The 11,539-nt window shown below is 38.0% G+C and overlaps 3 protein-coding genes across 3 annotated transcripts in view; all 3 read right to left on the bottom strand.

Moving 5' to 3' along the window:
* Positions 1–527: 527 nt before the first annotated feature.
* On the bottom strand, positions 528–4,269 carry LOC131348832 (C-type lectin domain family 12 member B-like). The gene is made up of 6 exons (XM_058383994.1): positions 4,001–4,269; positions 3,816–3,893; positions 3,387–3,677; positions 3,114–3,253; positions 2,376–2,473; positions 528–2,279 (listed from the first exon to the last, which is right to left on the bottom strand). The coding sequence occupies exons 1-6, from the start codon at positions 4,086–4,088 to the stop codon at positions 2,132–2,134; spliced, it is 843 nt and encodes a 280-aa protein (XP_058239977.1). The 5' UTR covers positions 4,089–4,269; the 3' UTR covers positions 528–2,131.
* Positions 4,270–5,369: 1,100 nt separating this feature from the next.
* LOC131348947 (CD209 antigen-like protein C) lies at positions 5,370–8,967 on the bottom strand. Its single transcript, XM_058384197.1, has 6 exons — positions 8,742–8,967; positions 8,330–8,410; positions 7,450–7,653; positions 6,001–6,146; positions 5,802–5,911; positions 5,370–5,719 (listed from the first exon to the last, which is right to left on the bottom strand). Exons 1-6 carry the CDS (start codon positions 8,848–8,850, stop codon positions 5,551–5,553), a joined length of 819 nt encoding a protein of 272 aa, XP_058240180.1. The 5' UTR covers positions 8,851–8,967; the 3' UTR covers positions 5,370–5,550.
* A 2,013-nt stretch (positions 8,968–10,980) lies between these two features.
* Positions 10,981–11,539, bottom strand: part of tmem144a (transmembrane protein 144a) — a 9,223-nt gene continuing 8,664 nt past the window's right edge. Inside the window, exon 12 of the mRNA XM_058383983.1 lies at positions 10,981–11,539. This exon is cut by the window's right edge and continues 447 nt beyond it. The gene's annotated coding sequence lies outside the window, so the exon portion shown is untranslated.

The raw sequence follows: 11,539 nt of genomic DNA, 5'->3' as shown, positions 1-11,539 counted from the left end.
CGCAGGCACCCGTAGCTTAAAATAAGTGGCAATGAAATTGTTCCATTAACCAATCAGATTTTGAGTTGGCGTCACTGGGGCCATCTAGCAGGCATATGATTACATCAGCAATTTCCCGTCCTTTGATTGGATAATTGGAGTAGTCAGAGGCAGCAACCCGCCCATATACATTGTTTCTATATTCTCTGCGTCTCATTTCGGATGCTGCGTCCTCCGGAGATTGCAGTTTGCTGCATACGGCATCAAGAATGTCTTTTTGAGAAAAGTAACCGTAATAAAATTGACTATTCCTTGTGAGGTGTGAAATACTGTAGTCTAATTTCTTTTTTACTTTGCTATTTAATGGTTGATTAGTATCTATTGCCATGGCGTCCAGGGGCGATTCTAGAATTTTCGTTTAAGGGGGGCTCAGCCCCCAATGAGGGTATAATAGTAAAAAATGAATAAATACATCAATTAATAAAATAAAATAAAATAAAATAAAATAAAATAAAATAAAGGTTTGACTAACAGGGTAGGATGGTAAACTTATTGCAGCATTCCACTGTATTGCATAGATGTGTATAACATTTAAGTACTGAACAAGCCAAATACGAGTCTTCCTGATCACACACACACACACACACCCACACACACACACTTGTCCTCTGATCCTCGCTCTGCGACGCCGTGGTCTGTGGATTGAAGAACGCGCTGAAAGATGGGGAGGAGCCGAAGTCTGCCGCCGTTTTCATATGAAATTTAAAGTGGACTGAGGCGATCACCAATTTGTGTAGAATTTATGGAGAATCACAGCCACATGCTGGTGCATCAGTAACCAGAATAGTGCAGAGTTGGATAATGCGTTACCTTACACAAAAACACCTCAGGTGAGCGCATCCACAGTGCACTTCAGTGAAGGTACCTCCTCAGTTTATTTCCATTTACATTTGTGATATTTGGTACAATTCATCTCATTTTATACAACTGAGCAATTGAGGGTTGCTCAAGGACCTAACACTGGCAGCTTGGTAGACCTGGGATTTAAACCCACAACCTTCTGATCATCAGAACAAAAGCTTAACTAGTTAGCTACCACATCCCTCCTATTTAAAGCACACATGTAATAGGAAATCGCAAAACTAGGAAACACTTTGAAATACTGAAAACATGGTTTGGACGTTGACGACAATAATAAATTTAGACTTCGGCCAAATAAACCCAAATTTGAGCAGCCACTACATTATACAGTACATAGCCATGTAGCCGAGGCAAAAGCCAAACGATTGAGAATCAAAGAGTCTAGGGCTAGTTTACAGACTCTTGCTGTATTACCGCTTCACCATTTGTGAATAATAATCATATGGTTTCCTGTGTTTTTAGGGTGGGAGGAATGGCATATACGTACTCCCCTGTCAATCATTAGCCAGTCATGGACAACTGTGAGCTCATGTATGAGGGCAGATTGCACTTTCTTCTGAACGTGTTAGGCTGCCCAGTGCTAGCTGTCATATGACAAAGGACACCAAATTGTTGAGACAACAACAACAACAACAAAAGATAAATAAAATTGCTAATAAAATTAGCAAGAAGAAATTTAATTATTTAAAAGTGATCTACAGTGTTAAAGGTATAAAAACAAGCAAAAGTATATAAAAGGTACACAAATAAACACAAATATAGATAACATCAGTAAAATAACGTAAAGTCAGTAAAATTAAAAACAGGTAATGTCGCAAAGAGTTATACATAGGTATGTTTGCTGTGTCCTAAACTATGTACTAGAGCCTACACACTTACACTTTGCTCTCTACCGTCTAGTATCGTAATGTGGAAAAATAAGCTGATTCACAGTCGATGCCGAATGACGTCAAACACACCTAACAAAGTATACACAGAATATCAAAAATGTTGAAATATAAACATTGAAAAGATATTTGTAGGATATCATGTTCGCCCATCTTGGAATTTTATTTTTTTTTTCTCATCTACTGTCACCGCCTCGTAATAAACTTTGTTAAGAACCAATTTGTTTGCGAATCACAGCATGCCTGTGTTTAGAATGTGATCGATTTACCTTAAAATATCACGCATATATCACTAAGAAACAGATCAAACATTAAAGTCTGTTTTTTTGCTCACCGACACAAATTTACTTCTTCATTCTTTTTTTCTCACAAACCCAAACAAACCGCTTATTACAGTTCTCATCAAACCAGTGCTCCATACGATTTTGCTGGTAAGCAGTTACTGCGCATCTCATGGTGTTTACATAACTGTTGAGTTCATTCGCCCTGTACCTGTAAGAGGTAGCCAAAGGATCTGCAATGTTTCTCAGAGCAACAACGTTTTAAAAGTAATGAACGACATTGTAAGCAGAGTTCAAGAATTCTTACCTAGAGTGCAGTGGTGTACTGTCCACCCAATTCCACGAGTAACTGTGACTCAGACCAATCCAAGCCAGACTACTGCCAAGCTTCTCGTTGATGAACTCCTGTGATTGGAGGACAACATGACCAACACATTACTCACTCTGAGGTATAGCAGCTGTTGACCAGTAGCAAAAATACTAACAATAAAAACAAGTACCAACAATAATAATAATAATAATAACACTAACACTGATGGACACTGATGGTCGAAGAAAAAAAAAATCGTGCGTCTCCCTATTCGTCTCTGACCTGTGAGACGTACTGTATGCATTTGTTTTCGTATTCAGTTAGTTTGTTAGGATGTTGCTATAGAAACAATAACATGTTGGGAAGACAGAATTAATATAAAATAATAATATAATAAATAATAATAATATTAAATAATAATATAATATAATAATATATTATAATTATATTATAAATTATAATAATATTGTCATAATTTTGTCATCCATCAATGCTCAACGTCGTCAGCTCCAGCTACCAACAACGCTCCCAAGACAGCGCTATCTGCCATCTTGCACAATACCTGAGCTCAGAGATGTGTGTGATTGGCTAGCGCTGCTGTGGCTGACATCATTCACAGCCAATTTTTTGTTCTCTTGGACTCTCGGTTACAGATAGCTATCGTCTGAGCTGCACTTACAGCTCAATTGGAGCAATCAGAATCAATAATTCGGCTGTGCTGGTGTAGCATTTCACCTGTTCCTCTTCGCTGTCTATGATCACCAGGTCTGCATCTTTTTCTCTGCAGTCCTGCCTGCTCTCAGTCCAGCTCTTCCTCATCGAGAAGTAGTAAATGCTGGAGCCAAACATCTGCCATCTGTGCTTCTCCTGAGTATCTGATCACACAGGAGAACATATCATGCACGGTACTTAGACAATTAGGTATTGGATCAAGAATTAAAAGTGCCACTAAGTGAAAGTTGTCACTTATTGGAAATCACTGACTGAGGTTTTAAAGTATTTACTCACCGAGAGCATCCAACTTTTTTTGTAGGAAGACGTTGTCTTGCTCTATGGTGTTGTATCTTGTCCTTAGTTTGTCCAATGCATTGTTCAATTTTATATTTTCAGCTTGTAGTTCATTTTTCTCTCCGGTCAGTTTGTCTAGGATGTCATCTTTCTCTATATTCAGGCTGTTGTATTTAGCCAGCAGCTTGTCTCTCTCTGAAGTCAGGTTGTTGTAACTAGTCAGCAACTCGTCTATCTCTATGGTCTGATTGTAACAGCCCCCTTGTTCGTCGCTTTTGGCCCGAGGATCAGCTGAAAGGAACCGTGAATTCGGTTCAGTGCAAAAATAGGAACACCAAACAGATATTCTCTTATTAAAAAAACAAACTGATGAATACAGATATTCTACATTGTTGTTGTTGTTGTTGTTGTTGTTGAACTTGAACTTACAGTGCAGTCTCAGGACGATGTTCAGTGTCGCCTGAAGAATGCACAACAAACCGAGACACAGTCCAGTCAGCCAGAACACTGAAACATGCAAAATACATGCTTTAAAGGAAGGGATTAGTAAAGGAAGTCACCTTTTTTTTTTTTTTTTTTTGAGTGTTTTTGTGTAAATGTGTGTGGATTCATACCTCTGTACTGGGCGGCTGTCATATCCTCTTTCTGTATCTTATGGAAAAGCTGTCGGTTTGGGCGGTTAATACCACAACTTGAGGCCATAATGTATATAAATTCTGAAAAGGTTGGGGGTTTTTAAGTAGTCCGAGTAACACAGGAAATTGCATGTGCATGTATTTGTGTGTGTGTGTGTGTGTGTGTGTGTGTGAGAGAGAGAGAGAGAGAGAGAGAGAGAGAGATGCGTGTTGCTCTGTAATTGGTTAAAGATGGTGTCAGATATATTGTTGGCAAACAGTAAAATAAGCATTTTAGTCAGTTAGATAGAATAGAAGATAGACACTTGCTTGAACTGCATATCTGAGGTGTGTTCTAACATTTTCCTTATCATTAAAGTCAAGCGGAGGAAATGGAAAGACTTCCGAAGGTGACTGCAATGTATAGTACATCACTTATATATATTAAGAGTGAACAAATGTTTCTGTGGAAAAATTACCTAATTAATTATTATTTTTTAATTGAACAAAAAGATAAATAAATAAGTAATATAATAATTAAAAAAAAAAAACATTATTTTACACTTTGACAGATTTGGTGCTCAATGATGTAACTCTGTATATTCTACCAAGTTGATTTCTTTTTCATGTTCGTGATCCTAATTCGATCATATCAGGCTTTTTGGACCTTCTACATGAAGCACCGTATCAGCTAATCTTTATAAAGTCTTCATTAACTACTCTATACACTTTAAATTAAGACTTTTTATGTATTTATTTATTTTAATAAAGCTACTCTTTTACCGATGTAAGCCGCTGTTCGATTAATTTATTGCGCAATTTATTGACTTCCTTATGTTTGTTATTATTCCCCCTATTGGTCAGACATGGGAACTGTAGCAAGCAATAATAAAAAATATTGTGTTTGCTGATAAACAGTGTATCGATGCTACTGGGTTTAATGCTGCATCACAGTGAATAAATGCACATTATTTCTGTTGTTTCAGCACGTGGATATTTGTTAGGAATTCGTATTTCTACAGCTGTACATTTCAAGGCCTATGTGCCGAAGACTCTCAACACTTCCACTCGTCGCCAGCAGAGGTCACTATTGCCACTGTTTTAGAGCTTCATCAGACGATTCACATCCTGGTATTTAACTGGTTAATTTCTGCTTAATCATTGCGAAATCTTGTCATTCAGTGCATGCAAGTTCTATATTATAATCCCAGGCTTGATATTCTGTTTTGTTTTTTCACTGTTGAACTGGAACTGTAATGTGTAACTAACTACTCATTGATGAACGAAGCTTCATAAGTTTGGAGCAAGTGCATTGAAGACTTCTAGCATACAGCCTCAGATGTGAAGAAAAGGAGTCGATTGCACAAATGTAGGAAAATACATTCACTGGCCACTTTATTTGGAACACCAGGAAACATTCATGCAGGTATCTATTAATCAGCCAATCGCGTGGCAGCAGCACAAAGCAACAAAACAAGCAGATGCAGTCACAAGTGAAGGTCCCTCTATGAGTGTGTGCAACGTGTTTTTGCAATGCTCTTCATAGAGACTTAAAAGGAAACGTTTTTCTCACATATCCAAAATGCATTAATAGTGCATGTATCATCATTCCATTTGTTTAGGATATCTGTTACAGGTCTACCATCATCCGGATCATAACCAGTCAGAACGCAGTCCTCATTTCCTTTGTAATCATTGGGCTCTTGATTCAACCAGAAGCTGAAAGCACACATACAGAGGATCTGTACATTTGGAGCTTTAGATAAATGAATCATAAGCAGATCAGTTAATGAGTTCTTACACAGTTTTGGTCAGAGCTGAACCATCCACCCATTTCCATACGCCCTCGGTGGCTTGGTCACTCAAACCAATCCATGCTCTATTTCCTCTTCTTAACATCTCAATGAAATCCTGTTAAGGTAGATGAATCCATAAATGCATAGACTGAAGCTTACAATGATGATATATATATGAAGGGGTTGCTAATCAGTTTTATCTACCTGTTCTTCTCTGCTTTTTATGATCACCAGGTCTGCTCCACTCTTTCTGCAATCAGCTCTGCTCTGAAACCAGTTCTTCTGCTCAGTAGACATGTAGTAAAGGCTGGACCTGAAGGCGACCCACCCTGGCTTGTTGAGCTCTTCAGCTGTTCATAGAATAGATTAGGATACGTTCATTTAGACGTGATGAACATCCAGCAAAGTCTACCATTAAAAACAGTTATGTGGAAATAGTGTAGCTAAAGTACAGTTATCTGAATAAGTTAGCTTTATTTGGGCTTAAATGATGTCGTCATTACAACCAAGTAGCTGGCAAACCAACTAGCATTAAGCTGGTTTGTAATAGGTCATCCCTACATTCTCAGGGTCCTAGGTTACCAGATTTATACAGCATCTTACAATGCACAAAAAAAATGTGTTAGCATATTTGGAGGCAAAAACAAACCAGATCAGATTTGACACATGTCATAGTGACAAGAGTCAGATCATACTAGGCTAGTTTTCACCCAAGAGAGCTTTGATCTTGTTTTCTTCCTCATCATCGTAAAGAGCTCTAGCTCTATTGTACTGAGAGCCAAACAGCAGTGCTGGGGAACAGAAATCCCCTCTGACAAGTTCCCACAGTATCCTATGGCAAGTTACGGGAATATAGAGCTGGGAACATGTTTTTCAGGTTCTGATTATGTTCTATATGGAGCTTTTGTGACGTGTCCATTGTGTGCCATATAAACCCAGGGAACATATGACCCTGAGAGCATTGGATCCTTTTTAATGTGTTTGTAATGTGCCCTGTAAACCAAGGGACCAAAGGACCATGGGAATCTAGATACACCTCTCCTGTGTAATACAGGTTTGCTATAAAGCTAGCAAACATTAAGTATTATATTGTGTAACTAAAATTGCTGCTTAGCAAAGTTAGCTCCTGATAAATCTGTACATATTGTAAGAACAGAAAATAAGCATAAATGTGCATGTATGCCCTGTGATGCAGCATTAAACCCAGTGACATCGATACACTGTTTAATTTTTATCAGCAAACACAATTAATGTTTTTATTATTGCTTGTTACAGTTCCCATGTCTGACCACTAGGGGGAACAATAACCATATGGAGGTCAACAGGTTCAACAATTGCGCAATAAATTCATTTCTTATAAAAGAACCAAAATTACCGCAAGACAAAGTTAGCAGACATTAGGCTAAGTAATATATTTTGTTAATTCAAATCATTAGCCAAACACTAGGCTAAGAAGTAGATTGTTTAATGGAAACTAGTTTACTAGCAAGTTAGCAAACTTTAAATTGACTTTTATTTCATTCAAATTAGTAGTGAAGTTCACTAGCGAGTGTTTTTCTTCATGAATAGCAACATATATTTGTATATGTTTCATTTCACTCAGGTGTAAATGGGTACTGTCAGTGAAAAAACAAACAAAAACAAATCACTGACCGATGTTGGAAAGTTTGTTCTGGAGTTTCTCTTTCTCCATCCGTATCTGATCTCTCATGTTACGCAGGCTGCTGTAGCTGGCATCTAACTCCTCTTTCTCCTTAACAAGAGTCTCATATCTGCTCTGGAGCTGCGCTGTGTATATAGACAGCGTGTGATTGTCGCAGCTCGGCGGTAACAACTCTACAGCCACCGGAGAGGTAACTGTATTCAACAACAGCATCACAAATCTGTTAAAACCAGCAGCATAAGACTGACACAAGCATGCCACATGTCCAGTCAAGCTAGCTTTAGCCTTTCACACTGTATGAGATGATCCAGTCTGAGGCATAACCCTCTTGAACCCTTCAGTACAGGGAAATAACGCTAATTCTATTGGTTGCACCAGATCGAAATTAGAGGATTCACAACAAGGGGAAGAGGATGTGTGTGGGTTGGGGGAGGGGGGGTACATTTGCACTCAACATTTCCATGTAAATATTTTTTTGTAAACAGTTAGCTATGTATACTTAAATACTCTAGTTCCACATTTGTCTTATGACCGATGTTATGAAGGAACAGATTTTTAGTTTATATGGGCACAGAAATACTGAATATTGCACCATTAGATATGGTCAACATGTCATTGCAGTTCTAAAAAAATAAATAAATAAATAAATAAATAAATAAATAAATAAATAAATAAATAAATAAATAAAAATTGCTATGTAGCAACCGAAAAGGTGAAATGGATGCCATGGATTTAGACAGAAGGCTTTATTTTTATTTTTATCTGTCACACTTGAACACAGGTTATAAAAAGGCTTAATGTCATATCATTTAATTAGATCTTGATAATGAACAGTATTTGTACCATAACATTATTTCTATAAGAACTTACAGAACAGCCTCAGGACGATGTTGAGCGTCGCCTGGACGATACACATTAGACCGATGCACACTCCAGCCAGCCTGAATGCTCCTAAAATTCAAAACCACCATATATTTGAAGCAAAATAATTTTTTTTTGCCACTTTATTAGGGACAGGTTCATGCAGTTATCCAGATGGTCATTCATGTGGCAGCAAAGCAAATAAAATCATGCAGTGACAGGATTACATGAAGAACAGGAATCTGAGGCAACAATGAGCTCAGCGCAGGTTCTAGTTAAAGTCAGTTCTAGTGATCACTTAAGTAATAGCATAAGTTAATCATGTTACAGAAAGTTCACAAAGCATAAGCTCCTCTGTTTGTAAGACCTTCCTGTTCCCTGGTCTTTCAGTACATACTTCATACATAAATCATGTCCTTACCTCTGTACTGGGTGTTTCTGGCAGGTAAGGGAGCGTTTTTGTTAGGCTTTTTGACATTCTGGTAATTAGGAGCTTCATACTCAACACTCATTTCCAGATTTACAGCCATGGATCAGTCCAACGTGAAGAAATTATATCACTATCAGTGACGGTTAGCAGTTAGAGAGTCCGTCTCGAGCGTCTTTGGTGATGTGGTCAGTGTCACACCATCTCGCATGAGCCGAAAGCAGGAACTGAGACCAATGAGGCAACTCGGAGGAGGAAGCAGACTTTCTTCAGCAATAATCTCATTAGTGAAAACATCACAGTTTGGTTTGGACACTAAATACGGTTTTATCCTGTGTTTAATGATCCTGTAAGGATCCGGATGTAATATTTTGGTTCGTGGTCTGTTTCAGAAAGTTCTGTTTAATTTAAGTGGAAACAAACAATTGCGTTTCCTAATCACTCAGCAGTGGCATATGCTAGGGGAATTCAAGAATTTAATGAACAACCATGACCGCATTTAAAATAAGATCACGACCTCGGTGTGTGTGTGTGTTTGTGCGTCATATTTTCAGATTTCATAATATCCAATAGACGGCCACAAAAAGAAAAGATTTCAGAAACCACAAGTGTGTTGTCATATCTGTTAAATATCTCTCACTGAGTGTGTCATTTGAAGAATTTCTAGTGGAGCTGAACGATAATAAACTAACCTTCCATTCCATTCCATTCACAATTTTATTTGCATAGAGCTTTTAACAATGGACAAAGCGAGAATATAAAAATGATATATCAAAATTCAATTTATATTTATTCCTAATGAACAAACTTCCTGAGACGATATGAGGAAGGAACCTTGGAAGGAACCAGACTCAAAAGGAAACCTCATCCTCACCTGGGTGACACCAGAGAGTGTGATTATAAATAATGTCCTTTTATGTATGTAGCCTTAAATCCATTTTCTTGTTCCACTGGAGTCTGGACTGGGGTGCCAGTTCATTGAAAGACACAAACACATTAACACCAGTGGCGGACTGTCAGGGTCAGCAAGGCCTTCTCTGCTGGCCTAAACAGCAGTGATCTGAATCACTGACTTGCATTTTATATATATTTAATATATTTTTCCATGAATGTGTATTAAATTATTCCCAATAGTCTATTCTCTACATTTCATAGCTTTTCTCTTGGTTGCGCTGCTTCCAGTAGTGTATATTTATGATAAGAGTATTTTAGAATATTTCAGCTAGTGGCTGACATCATGTGTCGCCAGAGGGAAAGAAATCTGCCTTAAGTCCTTCAGAATCAATGGTCCAGGCGCCCGTAGCTTAAAATAAGTGGCAATGAAACTGTTCCATTAACCAATCAGATTTCGAGTTGGCGTCACTGGGGCCATCTAGCAGGCATACGATTATGTCAGCAATTTCCTGTCCTTTGATTGGATAATTTGAGTAGTCAGAGGCAGTGAACCGCACAAACTAATTAAAATATATATATTTTAACTCACAGTGGCTGACAGAGAAGAAATCAATTTGGTCACAGACATCCTTACAAATGCATTTTCAAGGCGGACTGTAAAAAAATTGACTATTCCTTGTGAGGTGTGAAATATTGTAGCCTAATTTCTTTTTTACTTTGCTATTTCACGGTTGATTAGTATCTATTGCCTTGGCTTCATAATGATGGTATAGAGGTGGATTAATTCAGGAAGGACACCAGTGAAGGTCTAGGTATGAAATGCACGGCCCGCCACTGATTAACAGACTATGGATGGTTTAAAAAGGTCATTTAATCAGCCTACAACGCATGTCTTTGGACTGGGGGGAGAAAGCCGGAGTAGATCCTCGTAGCAAAAGATTCAACATTCAAAGGTCTTTATTAACCCCAGGAGAAAAGGCATGACAGAGACAGAAATACAAACCTCCAACCACAGCAGCGAATGTGCTAATCACTACGCCACCATGCCCCTGACATTATATCACTTCATTATATCCGTTAGTGTAGGATGTGAAATAACACACAAAATTCTATCAAGCACACGAGCTGTGAGTCATGCTGAATTAGAAGACGTGGTTTAAACCAGCAAAGTTCAACACACACACACACACACACACACGTCACCCATCCAGAAGCATTCCAAAAGCAACATATTACAGGAAGACCAAATTAGTGCTCCAGCGGATACCTGAACCTTTAGAATTGCAGCTCTGGTATGAATTAAATAACGCTAGACATGGAAGAAGAATAAAGAGACATGTTCCAGAGTTTACATAAGTTTATTGCCATTTTTCCTTTTTGACACCTCGTCAATATGTAATATTTTGTGAGCTAATAAACTGCTGCCGCCAGTAAGGCAACTAGCTTTGAATTGATCCGCCCTACTAAAGAAATAAAATCATGAGATTTTGGCTCCATCTACTGGCTACAAGGTGGATTACAATTATGACTTGAGAAGCCTCCTCAATTTACTTTCTCCAACTGACCCCAGCCTTCATGTTAAACATGCTTTTGTGAGCTGCCTTTAGAGATATTGAGCCAATCTGAGCTGCACTGTTTTATCTGGGGGGCGGAGCTTATTTCTGAGGTGGAAAAAATAAAATAAAAAAACCCAGCAGAATCCAGAAATATAAATATTGCAATATTACAAATCTGGTGTGTAAATGATGCCATATTTTTTTTTAAACACTACTAATGCTACCTTTTATATGCATGAAAGCATAAACACACACGTTTTAATCCTTCACAATAAATACACTAGGCATCTTATCGAAGCAAGAGCTTTTTATTAAATTGCTAAAATTCTGATGAAGTCTGCC

Source organism: Hemibagrus wyckioides, linkage group LG29 (assembly GCF_019097595.1).
Source record: "Hemibagrus wyckioides isolate EC202008001 linkage group LG29, SWU_Hwy_1.0, whole genome shotgun sequence".
NCBI lineage: Eukaryota > Metazoa > Chordata > Actinopteri > Siluriformes > Bagridae > Hemibagrus > Hemibagrus wyckioides.
Note: the sequence above shows the minus strand (reverse complement) of the source record. Positions and strands in the feature narration are given on the sequence as shown.